This window comes from Morus notabilis, unplaced genomic scaffold (assembly GCF_000414095.1).
Source record: "Morus notabilis unplaced genomic scaffold, ASM41409v2 Scaffold553, whole genome shotgun sequence".
Classification (NCBI taxonomy): domain Eukaryota; kingdom Viridiplantae; phylum Streptophyta; class Magnoliopsida; order Rosales; family Moraceae; genus Morus; species Morus notabilis.
Window position 1 is genome coordinate 22,199 of NW_010356884.1, and position 21,290 is coordinate 43,488.

At 33.4% G+C, this 21,290-nt stretch overlaps 3 protein-coding genes across 3 annotated transcripts in view; all 3 read left to right on the forward strand.

Annotated features, from left to right (window-relative positions):
• Window positions 1-1,163: 1,163 nt before the first annotated feature.
• Window positions 1,164-3,931, forward strand: LOC21387344. Its single transcript, XM_024163360.1, has 6 exons — window positions 1,164-1,725; window positions 1,827-1,895; window positions 2,293-2,397; window positions 2,882-3,001; window positions 3,231-3,320; window positions 3,405-3,931. Exons 1-6 carry the CDS (start codon window positions 1,225-1,227, stop codon window positions 3,519-3,521), a joined length of 1,002 nt encoding a protein of 333 aa, XP_024019128.1. The 5' UTR covers window positions 1,164-1,224; the 3' UTR covers window positions 3,522-3,931.
• A 4,233-nt stretch (window positions 3,932-8,164) lies between these two features.
• On the forward strand, window positions 8,165-11,599 carry LOC21387345 (floral homeotic protein PMADS 2). The gene is made up of 7 exons (XM_024163346.1): window positions 8,165-8,458; window positions 8,637-8,703; window positions 9,392-9,453; window positions 9,566-9,665; window positions 9,799-9,828; window positions 10,006-10,050; window positions 11,283-11,599. The coding sequence occupies exons 1-7, from the start codon at window positions 8,268-8,270 to the stop codon at window positions 11,391-11,393; spliced, it is 606 nt and encodes a 201-aa protein (XP_024019114.1). The 5' UTR covers window positions 8,165-8,267; the 3' UTR covers window positions 11,394-11,599.
• A 4,883-nt stretch (window positions 11,600-16,482) lies between these two features.
• LOC21387346 (histone-lysine N-methyltransferase ASHH2) overlaps window positions 16,483-21,290 on the forward strand; it is a 14,185-nt gene continuing 9,377 nt past the window's right edge. The window contains exons 1-3 of the mRNA XM_024163384.1: window positions 16,483-16,741; window positions 16,955-20,959; window positions 21,121-21,285. Of these exons, the coding sequence (XP_024019152.1) occupies window positions 17,212-20,959; window positions 21,121-21,285 (3,913 nt within the window). The 5' untranslated portion in view covers window positions 16,483-16,741; window positions 16,955-17,211. The remainder of the gene's footprint in view (window positions 16,742-16,954; window positions 20,960-21,120; window positions 21,286-21,290) is intronic.

Here is a 21,290-nt window from a genome sequence, read left to right on the forward strand (position 1 = left end):
TATTATTATATTAAATATAATAATAGCTATATATTATATTGTAATTATAGTATAATATAATATAGTCATAATTTTTAATTATCCACAGTAATTTAACATCATAATTTACCAAACGTTATTACACTGATTTTAGAACCAGCACAGCTATTATAATTATAGTTTACTAAATACTTAGTTACTTTATATAACAACTGCTTATTCCTTTAGCACAACTAAAAGTAATTTTTTCAAAATCTACAACACTACCAAACTAAGCCAATATCAAGATCATAAATAATAAAAAAATAAAACATGAACTCTAAAAGACAAAAACAAACAAAAAAATAAAAAAACAAAAAAACAAACCACACGATCATTGTATTATTTTTTGTTTAAATAATACTATATTATATTAATAGAATTTACTATATATATATATAAATTGTCTCTAGTCAGACATTTGGAATTGTGCCTGACCGGAACGACAGTTGGATAATTATGTATAAATCATGTATATTTACATATAAAGTTGTGTATATTTACATGTAAATATATATATGTTAAGTTATAAGAAACGATAATGTATATTAATTCTCAAAATATGTATTTTTTATTGCAATTAAGTGAACACATAACATAAAAATATGTATATTGATATACATTGTTGCTTACATTCATTGACTTGAAATATAACAAATCAACCAATATACATATTTTTATGTTATGTGTTCACTTAATTACTATAAAAAATACGTGTTTCGAGGATTAATATACACTATCATTTCTTATAACTTAATATATACATGTTTATATATAAATATACACAACTTTATATATAAATATACACGATTTATATAAAATTATACAACTGCCTTTTCAATCCGACAAACAATAAGTGTGGGTTTAAAGATATATATATATATATATATATATATGGCATTTTTATAAATTTGTCCCGTTTGGTTAGAGGATTCGTTCTCTGATTCGAATTATGGTTCATGATTTACTATAGTATTTTCTCTTATAAAAAATATACGTAAATCAAAAATAATTTTAATCTTATAATTCTAATCCATGAACCGAACGGCTCGTCTAACTCCAAGTTATTTTTCACTTGTTTTCTCTTAAAAAAATAAAATAGTAATAAACAAAATAAACTATGAAACGAACAGATAAAGCGCGTATTTTGATTTTTGATAGATATTTCTTCAGCTCATTCACTCTCCATACTCAGAGGCCGACGCCATGAGAGCTGCCACTCTCATCCTCCCTCCGCCGCCCTTCGCTCTCAGAACTCTCGCCGCTGCCGCCGCCTCGCCGTTCCTCCACTATCCGTCGCCCCTCGCTTTCCCAATCCTTAAGCTCAGACCCGCCCTCAGCCCCCAAACCCCGCCGCCAAACAGCCCCTTCGTCGTCCGCGCCGACGACGGCGACGGCGACAGCGGCGGCCCCGATGACTACGACATGGACGATGAGGAGGTCGAGGAAGTCGACAACAAGAAGGACTTCGACATCGAGTACGAACCGCTGGCCGGCGCGGCGTCGACCTCCCTTGTCGTCGGCGCCAATGAGGACATCGCAATGGTGCAGAGCAAGAGCTTCGTGTCGACGCAAGGGTGGGACTCGGAGATGGTCGTGGATTACAGGATTAACGAGGACGAGTTCCACAAGATCAGCTTGTTCCACTGCGATTTCTTCATCAGAAAACCCCCTGATCCCGATAACGATGTCTATGATTTCAGAGAGGTCTTTCTTCTTCTTTTTCCTTCCAAATTATCTCATTTTCTGTTCTTTATTAAGCAAAGTTTTTAGCTTTAATTAACGGGTTTTTTTTGCTTAATTTATAGATGTATGTTACTCCACCGGACACAGATGTTTATGCGATTCCAAAGGTTCTTGCTCCGATGCCTCAGAAGGTACTTTTTCTTTCGTTATTGTTAATTACTTTTCAATATTTTACATTAATTTTTCTTAATTTGGAAAACAAAAGGCATTTAGGAAAAGATTTATTTAATCTAACTCCTGAAATATGCTTAGCATTAGCAGTTTATTCAAGTTGGATAATATCTATAGCTATATAGTTGAAAGCTTTCAGTTTTATTATTGTTAATTACTTTTGGTATTGCACATGATTTGTCTGACTCGAAAAAGGTATTTAGAAAAACTTTTAATAATTCTAATCCTGATATATTCTTTGGAGTTACCAATTCATTGAGGTTGGGTAATATCTGTAGCTAATATAGTTAAATCTTTCGATTTCTTTCATGTTTTGATAATGATAGATGAATCTTTACATCTAATTGAAAATTGCAGTATATTCGTTGTGCGAAAAGTGATTATGGATGCTACAATGTTACAGAACCACCTATTGACGCGCCTAGAGATCCAATGTATAAATCTGAAAGAGAGATCCTAAAGGTATGAATACATTTTTGCTTGGAGAACATCTAATGATTTTAATCTGTTTTAGGGTAAAGTTTATTTAGCTTCAAATGGTGACCAAATGGTTCGGTGAGATTGAATCCCACCTTTGTGGATTGTTATGTTAAATTAGTTGTTTCCTGTGGTTGACAAGATCATAGCTTCTAGTCTGATGAAGTGCATGGATGCATGGATAGTTTTGATGCATAGTGAAGTTTCCCGAGTTTCTTCTTTTGGAGAAAATGCAACAAGATGACAGATTTTGGATTGGTAATATTTGTCTTTGCGAAGAATTACATTGCAGTTAAATAGGAGGACTGATGGTCACTTCCACAGGGACAGTTTCGGTGGTTTCTGGATGTGTTTTAGAAGACAATAGTCAAATCTAGTCTGAATAAATGGCACTTTTGTCTTCAATTTTCTTCTTGATTAATTGTGTCACTTTTAAGCAACATCATCACCAGGGCGCCTTTCATTGCAGGTTTATTTGACAAAGCACTATAGGAACCGAAGGTTGGGAGATCCAGAATTTGTGCTGGATTTTGAGGAGATCTATGTGATTGATTCCAAAACAAAGTCAATTACTAGAGCAAAAGTTGTGGTGAGGAAAATTTTCTCTCTAAAATTTAAGTCCGTGTGGTTTGACTGTTCGATAATTGTACTGCTGTGCAATAGTGATGTGTTCCCATCAACTTCTAGATCAACTCTGCAGCCCTTTTGACTTGGATGAGTTTCCTTTGGTTCGCATTTTGTTTATAGTAGTGTGTTAGAAAATGTGGAATTTATATTTTAATTCATTCATCCTGGAGTGGTTTTCATGCGGTCTGCAGGTTGCAGTCCCGGAAGGAAAGAACAGGGACAGAAAAGATGACCTTCTTGTCATACATGATAATGGCAACTCCTTCAAAATAACCCCTTCGGTATTGAACTGCCGTCCTTTTCCTTTCTTCTTCTTGGAATTTATCCATTGAGCTTTACCTAATTTCTCGCTTCTATGCTTTCAGAGTGAAAGAGAGGATCCCACCACAGTGATAGAGAGGGAAGAGTGGGCAAAAACTAGACAGGATATGGAGAGACATCTTAGAAAGCTTCGAGACTTCAGTGTTTCAAACTGGTTTTAATCATCCTGCTTAATTTGAATATTGCATGTGAAGGTGAAGGTGAAGATGAAGATGCCAGACAGAGTTGGGTGCATTTTTCGCTCTTTGGAAGTGAGCATATGCAGTCATGTTCGAGATGTTCGATGTATATCAGCGAGTCTGTGATATACGAGTCTGAAAATGGGACTTATGTTACATTCATGAGCTAGTGATAATTGCTAGCTGTATAAAAGCTTTCTAGATGTTGAAGATTTAAAAAGAAACTGTATAATCTTCCAGTTGGTAAGCCTGGAAGTGAATGGACCACGGTATTTGCCCTGTTGGCTGTATGTCATGGCTGATGAAAATTCAAAAGGGTGTTGTTCAGTCTTCTTGATCGTGTTGTAACTAAAGGGTTGTTCTTTTGCAATGAAACTCAAAAAAAGCTTGAACTTGAAATTACAATTTTATTTAAGTTTATGGTTTTTTTTTGTAAAATTTGAGTTTGAACTCGAGTTTGGGACTAAACTCGAGTTCAAGTTTCTCCTATAACTCAAGTTTATAAACTCAAACTCAAGTTAATGAACAATGGGCTTGTTCGGTTACATTTTTGAATTACGGTGACTTGAGTAGATCTTGAGTTGAATTTGAGTTATAATTTGAGTTAAAGTTGTAATTTGAGTTTGTGTTTAGATGTGCACATTTGAGTTATGATTTGAATTAAGAATCTATTTGAGTTTGTGTTTGAGTAGGTCAAAACTTAAATTTGTATTTAAATAGTATTTTAATAAAAACTCAATAGTGATGAAAATTTTTAATAGGGTATATGTGTGAGGTTTTATTCGTCTCTTCATTGTGAACGCATAGAAAAAAAATTATCTCAATCGGAATTAAAATGAAAAAGTTATGATAGTTTTTAGAATTGAAAAAATATTGTTCATTAACTTAAGTTGAGGGGGAAACTTAAACTCATATTTTAGTTTCAAATTCAAGTTCAAACTCAAATTTTACAAACGAACATGAACTTAAAAAAAATTGTAATTTGAATTCAAATTTTTTTTTTTAGTTTTACCCAAAAGAACAATCCCAATATTTTTTATATTCTTAAAAATTTCATAACTTTTTCGTTTTAATTCTAATTGAGATTATTTTTTTTCTATCCATTCACAACGAAAAGACGAATAAAATTTCACCTATAATATACCTTATTAAAATTTTTCATCACTATTGAATTTTTATTAAAATACTATCTAAATATAAATTTAAGTTTTGACACATCCAAACACAAACTAAAAAAAATTCTCAATTCAAATCATAACTCAACTGTGCACATCTAAACACAAACTCAAATTACAATTTCAACTCAAGTTATAACTCAAACTCAATTTAAAATCATCACTCAAGTTACTCTAACTAAAAAATGCAAAAGAACAACCCTACGAAATTTCATTCGCCTTCATCTTCAAGTTATAACTCAAACTCAATTTAAAATCATCACTCAAGTTACTCCAACTAAAAAATGCAAAAGAACAACCCTACGAAATTTCATTCGCCTTCATCAATCATTTGCAACTCAAATTTTCCACAGGCTCGGGCAAAGTATCTTATTTCTTAGGGCTTGTTCTTTTGATGTTTTTGAGTTAGGTAATTTGAGTGTAGATTTTGAGTTGAGTTTGAGTTATAACTTGAGTTGAAGTTGTAACTTGAGTTTGTGTTTGGTTGTGTACATTTGAGTTATGGTTTGAGATAAGAATCTTTTTTGAGTTTGTGTTTGAGTAAGTCAAAACTTGAATTTGTTTTTAGATAGTATTTTAATAAAAACTCAATGCTGATGAAAAATTTTCATAGGGTATATGGGTCTAGTTTTATTCGTATTTTCGTTGTCAACGCATAGAAAAAAAAATCATCTCAATCAGAATTAAAACGAAAAAGTTATAGTATTTTTAAGAATAGAAAAAATACTGTTCATTAACTTGAGTTCGAGTTTCTGAACTCGAGTTGAAGGGAAAACTTGAACTCGAGTTTTAGTTCCAAACTCGAGTTCAAACTCGAGTTCAAACTTAAAAGAATATAAACTCGAATAAAGTTGTAACTCGAGTTACCTTTTTTTGAGTTTTTCACTCAAAAACTACCTCACCGAACATGCCCTTAGTTGTCTGACCCTTCTTTTGTGTAGAGTCGAAACATTTTCTTCCTCTCTCAACAAATCGGGTACAAATATAAATGAAAATTTTGCTTAGTTGTCTCCTTAGAGGACTAAAGTCTGCAAAAACTTCTCTCACAAAACTTAAATTTCTATTTAAATTTACGAATCAAACGGGCTAAAAAATTATGTTTCAATAAAAGCTATCCAAATTCAAAAGTTTGGAAAATAGAATAGGGGTTAAGAACTTGAGTTTAAAAGTGAAGTTTATGTTGGAGAAAGTACTGTAGTAAAAAAATTAAATTTAAATTTTTATGAGAAAAAATATTATAATAAAAAAATTTAAGTCTGGAAAGAACATACCTGCCTGCTGCTTGTACGCACGTAGTGTACTTGAATATATGTTCAAGCAGAGAGAGTTATGTTGGATCCTTAATTCAACGTTGATCTTATATGTGAATAATTATGTGTTGTGAGTTGTCATATAAGGTTAAGCTCAATTAAAAGTGATATACTAAGATTTGAATATTTTAGATTTTAATGTATCTAATAGGGTGTAGAGACTTAAGGGTAATTTCTATTTTTATAATGGGTTAAAATAGAAATACCAAAAGATAACATGAAAGTTATCTACATATAGCGGTTATGGTCCCCCGCACGTTACATTCTATTCCTTCTGACATCCCATTATCAAAGAGAGTACGGAGAGAGTTAAAGGGTTCTCTAGGAAAATGTATTGATTTAAAAGACAAACTGCACGACTGTAGAGAAAAATCAATCAATATGGATTCAGATACGCTTCTGCTTATAAATTTATTAATTCTTGATGATATAACACGAATATTCTTGACTTTTGGTGATGGTTTTCACCAAATTAATTTGCTGCCACTTTAGTTTCCAAACTTAGGGCCGAACCAAGTAACTACTGCAAAAGCGCCAGCTAGTTCCTTCGACAATAGCCCGCTGGTTGTGTTGAGCTTGTTAAAATAATGAACCAAAAATCAGACACTTCGCAACTTATAGATCAAGTCACATCGTGCGCCTTATTTCTGCATACCAGGCAAGACAAGAATCCTAAGTATAATCACATCATCCTCTTATTCTTGTTCCTTTGATTGATTGATTGATCTTGCATTTTGTGTGTGTGTGTGTGTTCTTTTTTTAAACCTTTTAAAACGTGAGATAGATAATGGCAACCCCAATTTATTCACTGTTGATTTCGAACAATAGTTTCACCTGCTTTATCTGATGCATCTATTGCCTACCAGTTTTTTCACCGAATTACAGGGAAACAAAGGAAAATAGATGCTCTAGTCAACAATCAGGTGTCCAGTGATTTATTTATTTATTTAAAAAAAAAATCTAAGAACTTCTAAGTTTTGTTCACAATAAATATGATAGGTTTCTTGACATTCTTGGCTTTGTATTGCGTCTGAGGTGGAACTTTGACCGAAAGAAAATAGATATAATAGATGTCTAATTTGTCATCAACATTTTAACTGTTAAAAAATATATATGCCTAATCTTTTAGATTTTGTACCTAAGATTATACATTAAGGCCCCATTCACTTCACCGATTCGAGTTTAGAATTTAAGTTTTGCTACAGTAAAAAGTTCTTAGAAACAGTCACATCTAACTTTTTTGTTAAAATAAAAAACTCTCACATAAAATCACATATTAACTCAAATTATAAACTCAAATCGGCGAAGTGAACGGACTTTAAATATTCAAAATATATATGATGTGGACAATATTATTGTCATTACAGAGAGAGAGATCAAAAGAAACCCAACAAACTTGTGCTTCTTAGTCACATTCCAAGTTACTTTGTAGCTAGTTCTTATTTTATTTATTCATTTATTCTTTCTTTTTTTTATCCCTTGTGTTATGTATCCTTGTTACTTTGTAGTTGGGACATACAAGGACCATAATGCTATATTTGTACACGTTTCATTATCTCTTCGCTTTACCATTAACTAGTGTCCATATTTATTGAGGAAAAAAACATTTCGGAAAACTGATTTGATGGTTAAGATTTAACAAATCTTTTATGTCGTATTTGTCGGTTCCATCTAACAAATGTCCAATACGACATGCACCATGATATTACGTATCAAACACACAAATAATTAAAGTTTTGATGAATCTTTGCTTGTTCCCCATGTTAGCCATTAAGGGAAACCCTAAAAACCTTCAAATCTTAAACCAGTCGGAGACAAATACACTGAGAAAAACCAAAGGTTAAAAAGGTGTAAAAACTAATTTAATGTAACCTCAAAGCTAATTAATTTAACAAAAAAAAAAAAAAAAAAAAACCCCACATAAAAAAAACCAGCAGATAAAAGGCAGTTAAGTTATTATCATATAAACAAACCCTCCCTTTCTGTGCCACTCAGAAAGTTCCCAAACCTCCAAACCCATAATGGAAATGCCTTTTGTTTGCTTTATATGCATATTTCTCTCTCTCTCTCTCTCTCTCTCTCTCTCTCTCTCTCTCTCTCTTAAGTGATCAGCTAGCTCTTTTTATATGCCATCTCTAAACATTTTTCTGAAGATCAGAAAGAGGAGAGAGAGAGTGAGAAAGTAAGAGGAAAAAAAAAAAAACACTAGGTCAAGTAACAAACACAAGAAATTAACTAAAAAGATGGGAAGAGGAAAGATTGAGATAAAGAGAATTGAGAACTCTAATAACAGGAGCGTCACATACTCGAAGAGAAAGAAAGGAATAATTAAGAAGGCCCAGGAGATCAGTATTCTCTGTGACGCTAAGGTTTCGCTTATTATCTACGGTCCCAATGGGAAGATCGTGGATTTCTGCAGCCCTGAAACTACGTCGTGCGTAAAAAACACAATTTTTTTTTTTTTCTTTGGATTTTTTTCTTGCTAATAATTTTGTTTTTTTGTTTTTTTTACTTATGGCTTTTATCATATTATCTCCTCTTTTTTTTAAGAAAGGCCGGTCTTTTTTTGATATTAAGCTTTTTGATTATTTTTTTGGATGATGAATATTTAGGTTAAGTTTCATCGCGGAAGAATACCAAAGGCTCTCAGGAAAGAGGTTGTGGGATCTCAAGCATGAAGTGAGTTAATCAACGGGGATCAATATATATGATAAGCTGATATATATATATATATTCTCTGATATTCAAATAAAGCATATATAATAAGGATCTGTTTATTTATCCTTGTCTCAAGAAAGATTTGTGAGCAGTTTCTTTTATCTAAAAATATGTTAAAAACATGAATTGTGATTTATATACTAACAGATCTACAAATATCTAGGATGTACTTGGTTCCTGATCTCTTCGTTTTCTCTCCGAAGTACTATTTTTATTTATAATTATTTTATTGAGAAAAAAAATCAGTTATACATATATGTGTGTGTGTATATATAGATTTGTAACATCGATTAACAGATCTTGTACGGGATGCTCTCCCTTCCATTCTCCTTGCAAAGGTTGAGAGAGACCTGAATATGTATATATATATATATAGGTGTATGTGTTCTAGCTAGTTTCATAGGCACATATTAAATTTTTAAACTTTTTTGTTAAAAAATCTTTCTTTTACCCTTTAGGGTTCCTCTGAAGTAAAAACATATATAGAAAGTGAATATTGTATATATCAGATCCGGAACCCTCAACATATACATTTACATATAGTCTAAGATTTTTTAATTAACGTATATTATTATATACTTGTATTTGTTTACAGAATGATTGGGATCTGTATAACTACTTATATGTGATAGTTTTATAACTCTGGCAGAACCTCAACACTGAGATTGAAATGACCAAAAAAGAAAACGAAAACATGGACATCCATCTAAGGTATAGGTTTTACTGATCTTGACACATCTCTCTCCCTCTATGAATCTCTCTAATATTTAGATAATTATTTATTTCCAATATATATATATATGTATATATTGTTATGTACTAGGCACATGAAAGGGCAGGAAATCCAATCTTTAAACCACAGAGAGCTCATGGCTTTAGAGGATACACTTTATAATGGCCTCCAAAATGTCCGTGCTGCGCAGGCAAGTATATATATATATATATATATATACACTTTATATAGAGGATACAGTTTATAGATATATATATGTATCTGTTATATTATATGCGCATGAAAAAGGTCTAATAATTTTTTTTTTCTATTTTCCATGACAGATGGAGTGCATCAACCAACTTCGGCAAAAGGTATGTGGACAAAAGTTATGCTGATTTCTCGGGTTACGTTATTTAAATTTTGTTTTCCTTTGTCTATATGTCTTTCATTTCGCTTGTTTATCGCGATCTCTTAATACCTCTGAAGAGAATATTTGCGAAAAATAATATTCGGACAATAATATGATTGGTTAAAATAATCCTGCGCAGGACGAGTTTCTGGAGTCGGAGAATAAGCGCCTCACCTGTGAGTTGGTATGTTCATCATCTATATCATACACTATATATTTTTATATATCTAATGACATTGCTTATTATATTATTTTGTGTGTAGTTATATATATATATATCTGTGTGTGTGTTTGTTTCAATAGTACCAATATATATAGTACTAATTAATCTTTATAAGCCTAATTATATGGTTTTTATTCCTTTATAACTGTGTATATGCACTTTTATGTGCATTTTGATGGAGTAAAATCATTTTTTTTTAAAATACATATAAAAACAAGATTTTCTGTGTTTAATTTTGTGCGTGCCTGCATGGGTATACATGTGTGTGTGTGAGAGAGAGTCTAATACCTTATTCATTTAGTTGATTTGAGTTTAGAATTCAAATTTTATTACAGTAAAAAACTCTCAAAAACAATCACATTTAATTTTTTTTACTACAATAAAAAACACTCATATAAAATCATATCTTAACTCAAATTAAAAATTTGAATAAATAAACTAAACGAGACTTAAACATTTGTAGAATAGTTAGGACTTGGTCATGTCGGAGTGGACAGGCAAAGAAACGACTCGATCATATCGGAGTGGACAGCAAAGAAACTCTTGAACGAGTATATGGTTAGACACGGAAAGGAGACACTTGACGTGTAGTTGAACGTTGCTTAAAATGAACGGAAAACGATAAAGAAGAGTACAACAAAAAACACAACAGTAATTGCTAATTGTCAACCTGACTTTCTTATGTGTTTTCTGTTGGGTAATCCACCTCAAAATTAGAGCTATAAAACATGTCATGAAGACCTATATATATATATATATACACGTTCTTTAATGTATTTCCTGAGAATGTACTCCATTTAAATTAAATAATTAATAAGTCTCGTCTAATGAATATGATCTACAACGTTTTTGTTAGTAGTTATGTGATTAATTTGTATGTTTTTCTTTTAATATATATATATATATATATTGGTATACGTACTGTTATTTGTACTACACATAATTACAAGATGCATTGTTCATGTTTTGACTTTTCAATTGTGGTCAAACGAGAATTTAGTGTTAATTAATTAAGTTGTCTGGAAAATGAAATGCTCCTAGCTTGACCACCCAAATGAAAAATATAGTCAAATTCTAGACAATGCATCTTTGTATAAATGAATATTATTATTCACGTACGTATAACCTTGTTCGATTAAATTAATGACTGTTTTTGTGATCTTTTGCTTTGACATGATGATCATGATTCACAGTTCCAAAAGATGGGAATGCAAGACGGCGTCCTGAGATCAGACTACAATTCCCACATGTCGTTTGCTTTCCGCGTGCAGCCTATGCAGCCAAATCTACAGGAGAGGATGTAATTAATTAATGATGAGAATGCAATTAAGATAAAATTGCTGGCTATCTTGTTAATTTATAATTAATTAGGTAGTTATAGAGGTGATTAAATTAAGCTTGTCATGGTTAAGCACTAAGGACTTTGTATGCAACGATTAACTAGTGGCGTGCATGCATGCAACTTGCTACCTTCTGTGGTGTTTATATATCCTAATACATATTTAAGCTACATAATGTTACAACCTAAATATATATGCTTTTTTTAAGATTGTAGGAATGACTAATAATTAAGTTTATCTTTATGTAGAAGAAAGGAGAAAAAAAAGTATATGGAGATATTAATTACTGACTTTAAAACCTATATATAGCTTGTCCCTCGTATTATTTATAATAGACGATGAACAAAAGGCATCGTTATTTTGAACATTATTTGGTACCAACCCTCAAAATGTAGGGTATAATTTTTTTTTTTTTTGAAAAAAATTATATTGTTTGAGTGAAGGAATATATTCACCAATGAATTAAGCAAACAGTAATTAATTATGCTCCTTGTGCTGAAAATAAAAATAATCTCACTGATTGAATTTTCAACCGGTCTGAAAAAAAAAAACCCCACAATAATTCAGTTTTTATGTCACGGCCTTATAATTTTCCTACGTTTTATCCTGTTATGTTGGGACTTGGGACAAACTATAAGAAATACCACTAATAGGTCCCGTTCTTTTCGCTGATTCGAGTTTAGAATTTAAGTTTTACTACAGTAAAAAGTTCTCAAAAATAGTAACAGTTAACTTTTTTACTACAGTAAAAAACTCTCACACAATATCACATCTCAACTCAAATTAAAAATTTAAATTAGCGAACCGAACGGACCCTGTTTTTACGCGTTATTAGTTGGTTCACAATTTCTCCCCTTACACATCGCTTTCCAATTGACTAACACATAGCATTCATAATTTCATATTTATCAAGGGAAAAAACTAACATTTTGAAATTGATTTGACGTCGTATTTGACATTTGTTCATAAATTGTCTCATGTCGTATTTGGGATCCCAGGCGAGACAAGACCATCACGGGTCGGACTTCAAAGCCTTAAACTACATCAAATGACCAGTACGACAAACACATACAAGTATTACTATAGTCCCGTTTAGTTCACAGATTTAAGATTTTAATTCAAGTTGACATGTGATTTTATGTAAAAGATGTTACTATCGCAAAAAAATTAGATGTGATTATTTTTAAAAATTTTTTTCTGTAACAAAATTCAAATCGGTAAAATAAACTGATCATATATTTGCTTTTTCCCCATTTATAAGCCATTAGGGGAAACCCTAAAAACCATATCGTACGTAATTTAAACCAGTCACTGAGAAACATGCACGGAGAGAAAAACCAAAGGTTAACAAGCTGCAACAAAGCTAGCTTTCTAAAAGCATAAAAAAAAAGTAACAAATTAAGCTAATTAACAATTATACTCTCCCCTTTCTGCGCCACTAATTAGAAAGTTTCTGAACTTCTTAACCCTTTTGGAAAAGTGCTCCTCGTGACTTAATTGAGTTTTTTTTGCTATTTTAATGATTAAGAGAGAGAGAGAGCCTGGTGGGGAAAAACGAGCAGTTTCTTTTTTGCTAAACTTAGGCCCCGTTCGCTTCGTGAATTCAAGTTTTCAATTCGAGTTGAGATGTGACATTTTTTTAGAGCTTTTAACTGTAGCAAAAAAAAGTTAGATGTGACATTTTCTGAGAACTTTTAACTGTATAAATTTAAAATTAAAAACTTGAATCGGTAAAATGAACGATGCTTTATAGTTATTAATTAAGAAACACGAAAACTATGAGCGTGTTTGGAAATCGTTTCAAAATAATTTTATTTTTTGTATGAAAATGAAAATGAAAACATTTTCAATCTCAGGCATAAATTATTTTTAAAAATGCGTCAGGTAGTTTTATCAAGAGATTATTTTCAATGTAAAAAAACTCATTAATGTCTCTCTTTCTCTCTCTCTTTGCTCGAGAGAGGAGAAAACGAAAATAAAAAATGAAAAACGACTAAAAGTCATTTTTCATTTCTCTATCATTTTACACTAAACTAAAAAATCGTTTTCATTTCTGTTTTTTATCTTTATTGCGCAAAACGCCGTTTTAAAAATATTTTTATTTTTTCTTTCTCAAAAAACGTAAAAAACAAAAACGAGATCAATTTCAAACACGATCTATATGTATTTATTTTTTATTTTATTTAAAACTAGTGCTAATTAAGATCTAGAGACGATAGGTGAGATGAAGGTAGTACATTTTGGACCTACATGTCTGCTAATTGATGATTTATTTTGTCCCTTGCTGGTTTCCAATCCATGTATTAATGTGGAGGGATGGTTCAATTCAACCCTCGAAGGATCTGATCACGACTCAATTATTATGCAAATTGAGCTTAGGTAGAATTTGCATGAGCACCTTAAATGGTTCGAGAGGAAGAGGCGAAATTTGGCTCCATTTTTTATTGATTGATTAGAGACAAAGCTACGTGTTTTACGACTCAATTCACAGCTTAAACTTTTTTATGTGAGATAAAATATTGTATCAAAAAAGTTAAATTTAAATTTTGGTGAGAAAAATACTATAACAAAAAACTTTTAGTGAAAAGAATGATGCCAGAGTTATGTACAAGTATGGAGTTGGAAAAAAGTGTGAGTACATGTTGCTAAAATAATATGTATTAGATATATTAAAAATGTTAAAGAAAAGTTGAAAAACATGAATAAGAAAAAGTAGGAAAAAAAAGAAAAATGAAGTTGATACTTTACAAATGAAAGATGGTCTACTAAAAGGAAAAATTTTGTTTCGACAAATTAAAAAAAAAAAAAAAGAAGAAGTAGAGATACATTTGGAAAACTATTTTAATACAAGCTATCAAGGAAGAAAAGGTATTTTGAAGCATCAAAACAAAAAGGAATAAAACTTTGAGAAATTTTTTATGGAAAAAAAGTTAACAACATATTTGAAAGAAATTATTTGAATAAGAAGAACAAAAAAATGCATTTTAAAGAAGCGCATTGCAATAACTTTATTGTCGAGGAGCTTTTGCTAAAAGGAATAAAAAGGAAACAAAAGAAAGAACAAACAATAAAAGGAAAAAAAAAAAAAAAGGGTGGAGTTGACACATAATAAATATAAGATAATGCACTAAAATGGACTGTCTTTTATGTACGTTAAAAATTTCACGGATGTTAAAGATTAAGATCAGTGATAACACCTGATGAAAGTAGTCCAAAATTGAAGTGCCATTGGCAATTTTGGTCTTTTTGCAACCATTTTAAAGGTTAAGAATACTTTTTTTTGTTCAAAAAAAGAAGAAAAAAAGAATGAAGTTATCAACTACTACTTAATACTTAATAATTGGGAGGCGGTCTCGTACGTTCTGTTCATTCGAGTTGATAATTTGAATTAAAAAATAAATTCATATGAGAGATAACACAATGACAAAAAAGTTAAATTTAAATTTTTATGAGTGAACCATTATAATAAAAGTTTGAGTTATAATTCGAACTAATAAAATGAACGGCTATTTTTATAATTATGATGATTTGTGTGCATATTCATAGAAAGACAATTAAACATTTTTTAAGTCCCACGAATTATTTTTGTTTTACTCTTATAAAAAATAATGTGATCAAGGGCAAAGTGGAAAAAAAAAAAAACTAATCCCCAGGTCATTGCCGCGCATTGTGCTAATTTTACGCTTATAAAAAGAATGTGATTAAGGGCAGTGTGAAACAAAGCTAATCTCCATATTATTGCAGCAATATAATTACTTAGTTTATAACAAGATGATACAAACCTCATTCTTGAGCTTATTATGAGTTACAAACTTTGTTACTAACGTTTCAATAACGTCGATTTCTTAACAGTTTTTTAGGGAGGGTCGCACGACTAATTGATAAAATTAAAATCTATTTCATTTAAATTTACTATGTTTTCTTTTACGGACTAATTATGTGATTCATACATAATTAAAAACCACTAAAAATAGTGTCTCAACAATAGAAGTACACAAAATTGTAACTAGGTGATAATTTCATGGATGATTTTAGACTCGTTTAGTTCGATGATTCAAGTTGAGATGTGACTTTATGTGAAAGCTTATTGTAGTAAAATAATTAGATGTGACTGTTTTTAAAAGTTTTTTATTATAATAAAACTTAAATTATAAACTCAAATCGGTAAAATAAATGAGGCATTTATATCATTTTGAACAGTGGGACAACATTTATTATTTGACAAAATTTATTAAGAGCCCGTTTAGTTCGCTGATTCGAGTTGAGATGTAATTTTATATGAGAGTTTTTTACTGTTGTAAAAAAGTTAGATGTGACTGTTTCTGAGAGTTTTTTTACTGTAGCAAAACTTGAATCGGTGAAATGAACATAATCTAAGAAATAAGGTTCCGTCCATTTTACCGATTTGAGTTTAGAATTTGAGTTTTGTTACAGTAAAAATTTTTTAAAAATAGTCATATCTAACTTTTTTACTATAATAAAAAATTATCACATAGAATTATATTTTAATTTAAATTAAAAACTTAAATTAACGAAGTAAACGGCGTTAAGAAAAAAAAAGAGATAGAAAAAAAGAAAGAAAGAATCCTGTGCACTGATCTGACAATTTTGCCCAAAACTTCACGCATTTATTACGTTGGCAACAAGATTAGAGAAAATATCTAATATGCAGATAATATTAAATATCCTAAAAACTTATCGCCGGCATAATCCCACCGAAAGAAACAACAAAAGAAAACTCCATTAAAAAAACAAACGAAAGAAAATTCGACTCGGTCAATATCTTAATGACCAAAATACCCCCACTCATACCACCGTCACATGGATAATTTTCTTTCAGAAGGGTCAAAACGGTCCGTAGGAATAAAAATTTGCAGACAAATCAATCATCAAACTTCAAAGTGATAAAAAGCGCATCCTCGTTCCAGTCGGAGCCTTCCCCTTTTTCTCGTGTCACTCCGTCCTTTGACTCTTTCTCCTCCTCCTCTTTTTTTTTTTTTTAATTCTTATTTTGATTATGTCTATTTTTTAAGCATATTTATAAATTCATTTTTTAATTTTGTTCTCGAAAATATTTTTTATTATAATTTCTTTTACTTTAAAAAAAAAACCCGTTTTGTTCACACCCACCAACCGATTCCATTCCCCCTCTCACTCGTGCAAAGGGAAGATTAAAAAAAAAAAGGACAGAAAAATATATAAAAATAACAATTACAAAATAATCGAAAGTCGAAACCATAAAATAAATTAAAAGGAAAAAAGAAAAAACTCTGCCCTGTTGCATCCATCAATTTCTCCCTTTCTCTCGGCAGGTATTTTCGTTTCCAATCGCTTGTGTTCATCTTCTGATTTTTCTCTTCTTCTTTCTTCTTCTTTTTGTTGTTATCGTTTTTTTTTTTTTTTTTTTCCAAAAAAGAGAGTTATTGTTTTGTGTGTAAATTTGTACGTTTGTGTACTCTGTACAAACATGCGTACCTGCATTTTTCCTTCGTCGTTTCTGAGAAATTAGGGTTTTGCTTCTGCAGAGGAAGTCGGGAGAATGTGCTTTCTAGGGTTTTCTCTGCGCGGATTTTTCTTCTGACACAAGCCACAGGTTCTGTTTTTTCTTATTTTCCTATTTTGTTTTCGGTTTTCGGTTCGTATTACGGAGAAGATTTGGGAAAAGTAGTCGGATTTAGGGCTTTTTCGGAGGTGGTTTTGATGTGCATTGTCCTCCGTTTGGGGCTAAACTCGTGTGGAGCTCGCGGTTGATCGTTTTGGCTGTTTTCTGAGCGATGCGAAGATGGGTTCTTGTGAGAATTCGGTTGTGGTCGGCGAGCCTTTGTGTGCGTCGATATCTGGGCAGCATTTATGCGCGGAGCTTCCTCGCCCTTTAGTTGATTCTAAGGTTGACCTTGCCGGTGCGCCTAATAGTTGTCCTGACTTGGTCAGCAATTACGACGATTCTGGTAGTTTGAGCTCCGGTGATGGGTTGGTGGGTGAGCGTAAAGATGTGGATGGTTTGGGATTGGAGAGTTTGTTGACGGATGATTATGGGCGTGGTGGAGGTTGTTTGGATGAGAGTCGCAGTGGCATTAATGTGCGCGAAACTGAAATTGGCGGGGAGTGCTTGCGGGAAGGTAGCTCTGTCAGCAGAGATGGGTTGGTAGGCGAGTATGAAGCCGTAGATGTTTTGCCGTTGGATGAGAATCACAATGTCATTGATGTCCGTGTAAAACAAAGCAGTGGGGAGTGCTTGCAGGAAGGTGACTCTGTTAGTAATGATGAGTCCGGAGGCGAGTATGAAGTTGTGAATGTTTTGGGGTCAGATAAATTGTTGGAAAATGACTCCGCGGTTGGTTGGGGTTGTTTGGATGAGAATCGCACTGGTGTCAATGTTGCTGAAAAAGAAAGCAGTCAGGAGTGCTGGCGGGAAGGTAGCTCCCTTAGCAGAGATGGGTTGGTAGGCGAATATGAAGCTGCAGATGTTTTGCCATTGGAGAATGTGATGGAAAACAATTCTGGGCATAGTGGGGGTTGTTTGGATGAGAGTCATAATGACATCGATGCCCGTGAAAAGGAAAGAGATGGTGAGTGCTTGCTGGAAGGCACCTCTGTTACTAGAGATGGTTCGGGAGACGAGGATGAACCTGCAGATGTTTTGGGGATGGATGAATTGTTGAAAAATGACTTTGCGTTTAGTGGGGGTTGTTTGGATGAGAATCACATCAATCTTGATGTCGATGAAAAAGAAAGCAGTGGGGAGTGCTTGCAGGAAGGTAGCTTTGTTAGCAGAGATGGTTTGCTAGGTGAGTATGAAGCCGTAGATGTTTTGCCGTTGGAGAACTTGTTGAAAAAGGTCGCCGGGGTTAGTGGGGGTTGTTTCGACGATAATCACAATGGTATTGATGTCCATGAAAAAGAAAGTGGCAGTGAATGCTTGCAGCAAGGTAGCTATGGTGATAATGGAGATGGGTTGGTAGGTGAGCATAAAGATTTAGATGTTTTGGAGTTGGAGAATTCGTTGATAAATGACTCCACAGTTAGTGGGGGTTGTTTGGATGAAAATCAGAGTGACATCGTTGCCTGCAATGCAGAGCGTTGTGGGGAGTGCTTGCAAGAAGGTACATCAAGAGGCGAGGATAACCTAGGAAATCTCATAGTGGACTGCAAGATACACACGAAGGTTATAACTGTTGCTGATTTGCCAGCAAATGGTGTTCAGCTGGATGAGCAAAAGGATGAAGGTGCCTGTTGTCTTTTCACTGAGGAGATTATGGAGGTGAGGGAAGATAAAAATGATCTCTTAGCAAAGGTGAGCAATGCTTTGTGTCTGCAGGAACCACCTTCACAAGATCGTGAAAGCTTAGAATCGCTTCCTGCGAATGATGTGCTGGGTAATAATCTTGAACAGGAAGAGCAGAATTTTGATTGTGTTAGTGATCCTTCTTTGGGAAATATAACTGGGAAAATTGTTGCTTCAGTTGGGTTGGAAGCTGATATGTGCACGGAGATATCAGATCCTTTCCAACGTGGTGAAATGTCTCTAGACTTTTCACATTCAGGTGAAGAAGTGAGTAATTATGCCTGCGAAAATTATCAAAATAATTCCAGTGGTTTTCCTATTGAGAGGGTTACCGAGGCTGTTGGAATGGAAAGTAATATTGATACGTCCAACCTAGTATCACTTTCAACAAGTCTTGAGAATGAGCATAAGCTTGGGTCTCCTATGACCTGTGTCCAACAATATGAGCAGATGGATGAAAAGAGTGGTGATAGTCCTTCAGCAAAAGGGGTTGCAGAGTTTGTGGAGGAAAAAATTGATGTAACTGTTGATACAAAAGTTGAAGTTGGGGACCAGATGCTGGCTTTAGAAGAAAATGCATGCAATGATGCATCTAGTTCTCTTAAATCTTGTCAACCCTTGGGTGTTGTTGATGATGGGTCTTCTAAAACATTGGATTTGCCGCATCAGCTTGGCAATAGTTCTCATGGTCCTATTAAATCAGGTAGTACAGTTGACTGTTCTGGAAAAACGGATGATGAAGGAAATGATAACGAGGGAGTCAATTGTGTTTCTGAAGCAAAATCTTGTGATATTGCATCATCATCCTCTCAAAAGAATAGTCGAAGAAGTAGATCGAGCTGCAAGACTCGAACAAAAAATGCCACAAGGAAATGCAAGAAAACAGAAAAAGTATTATCTCCAAATGGATTAGTCAAACTTACTTTCAAGACTAGAAAGAAGAGAAGTTGTCTGTCCAAATCAGCTCGTTCATCTGCTTGGGGATTGTTGGGAAATGTTACACAGCTATTCGAGCATAGTAATGGGCTTGAGGTCATTCAAGCTCCAAATCAAGGATCGCAGAAACCAAAAGGTGGCAAAAAAAGTGGAAAGAAAAATAAGAATGGGGCTAATATAAAATCAAAATCACAAGGTTCCAGGAAAAACACTAGTGCTTCAAATACTAAAATCCGTTTGAAGGTTAAATTGGGGAAAGGAGTCAATCAAACTATTGTGAACGTCATGGTTCCCCAGGTTGTTGATAACTCAACATTACCTACTGCTGCTAGTTGTGATGATGGGACTAACTTGCACACAGCGTCCCCCAAAGCAGTGAACGGTGAGGTGGATGACTGCAAAAAATGTGAGGTTTCCATGCTTTTCAAGTGTTTAAGCAGCAACGAAGAGAAGGCAACATCTTGTCCAGATGCTTCTGTTCAGGATGCTCAGCTTGTTAATAATGACTTGGGCACCAACGTAGTCACAGAAAAGTCAGCTCCAGATGCGGGAGACGATTATTTTGGGATTTACTCCAGTGTGTTGGTTGAAGCGTCAGAAGGAGTGGCTGAAAGTAGATGCAAAGATCCGGGAACTTCACCTGATTCAGAAGTTATCAATTTAATTCCGGATGCTCATTATTCAAGGCCTCATGATGATTTTCAATGTACGGTTACTTCTCCCAAGGATCTTGCTGTTCCTAAAGATCTTACCAGCAATAAGAGTGGGAAGAAGAAAAATAAGCGTTCTGGTTTAGGTAATAGTACGACAGAAGATAAATCACCTCTTGCAGTGAGAATAAACAAAGCTAAACTTTTGAAGCAATATGGAAGAAAACAGAACACTAAAAATGGCATTTGCCCTGTTGATAATCTTACTTTCTCGACGAGTGCAAAAGCCTCAAGCAACTCATCCAGTGATAAGGAACCATCTGTAGTTGAACCATTGCTCTCACCAGTGGAGACTGCACTCGGAGTTTCTACAGAGGCACTTAAAGTGGAAACTGATGCAGAAGCTAAAAAACACTCCAACCTGGATAATAGCATCAGTCTGCCAAAATCACAAAAATCCAAGAATTTTCGTCCTTCTCCTAAAGCTAAGGGTCGTAAACTTCCCAAAGGCAAGTCCCAATGCTCTGATTCAGGAATTAAAAGAGTAAATTCTCGCAGCAAGAAGGAATCCCAACGTAGTTCTGCTGGTAAAAAGAAGGTCAACGAGAAGTCTGTTTGTGATCAGGTTGCTTGCAAAGTGGAAAGTCAGCCAGAAGCTGGTAACGTTTTATTTGTTTATTTTTATAGTAAAATTTGAGCATGGACATCAATGTTGTTATAGGATTTATCATCCTTCTATTTTCGTTGTTCTCTCTTCCAACGACTTACTTTATTACTGAAAGAAATGGATCTTGTTTCTGATTTTACATGTATTTTGTAGAAAATCTCCTGGTAGATGGCGAAGGAAAAGCCAACTCTGGCGAAAATATTGCATCCACAAACATATCTAACTTGAACGTGTCACCTGCCGCTCTTGGGGAGCAGTATTTACCCCCACGTAATGCATGGGTTCGCTGTGATAGTTGTCATAAATGGCGGCGCATACCTGCT

Bases quoted from the DNA above. Each gene is read 5' to 3' on its own strand.
- LOC21387344 (XM_024163360.1), top strand. From the start codon at position 1,225: ATGAGAGCTGCCACTCTCATCCTCCCTCCGCCGCCCTTCGCTCTCAGA. The intron at 1,726-1,826 runs GTCTTTCTTCTT...CTTAATTTATAG, and splicing joins ATGTCTATGATTTCAGAGAG to ATGTATGTTACTCCACCGGA. The intron at 2,398-2,881 runs GTATGAATACAT...CTTTCATTGCAG, and splicing joins CTGAAAGAGAGATCCTAAAG to GTTTATTTGACAAAGCACTA.
- LOC21387345 (XM_024163346.1), top strand. From the start codon at position 8,268: ATGGGAAGAGGAAAGATTGAGATAAAGAGAATTGAGAACTCTAATAAC. The intron at 8,459-8,636 runs GTGCGTAAAAAA...ATGAATATTTAG, and splicing joins TGCAGCCCTGAAACTACGTC to GTTAAGTTTCATCGCGGAAG. The intron at 8,704-9,391 runs GTGAGTTAATCA...TAACTCTGGCAG, and splicing joins TGTGGGATCTCAAGCATGAA to AACCTCAACACTGAGATTGA.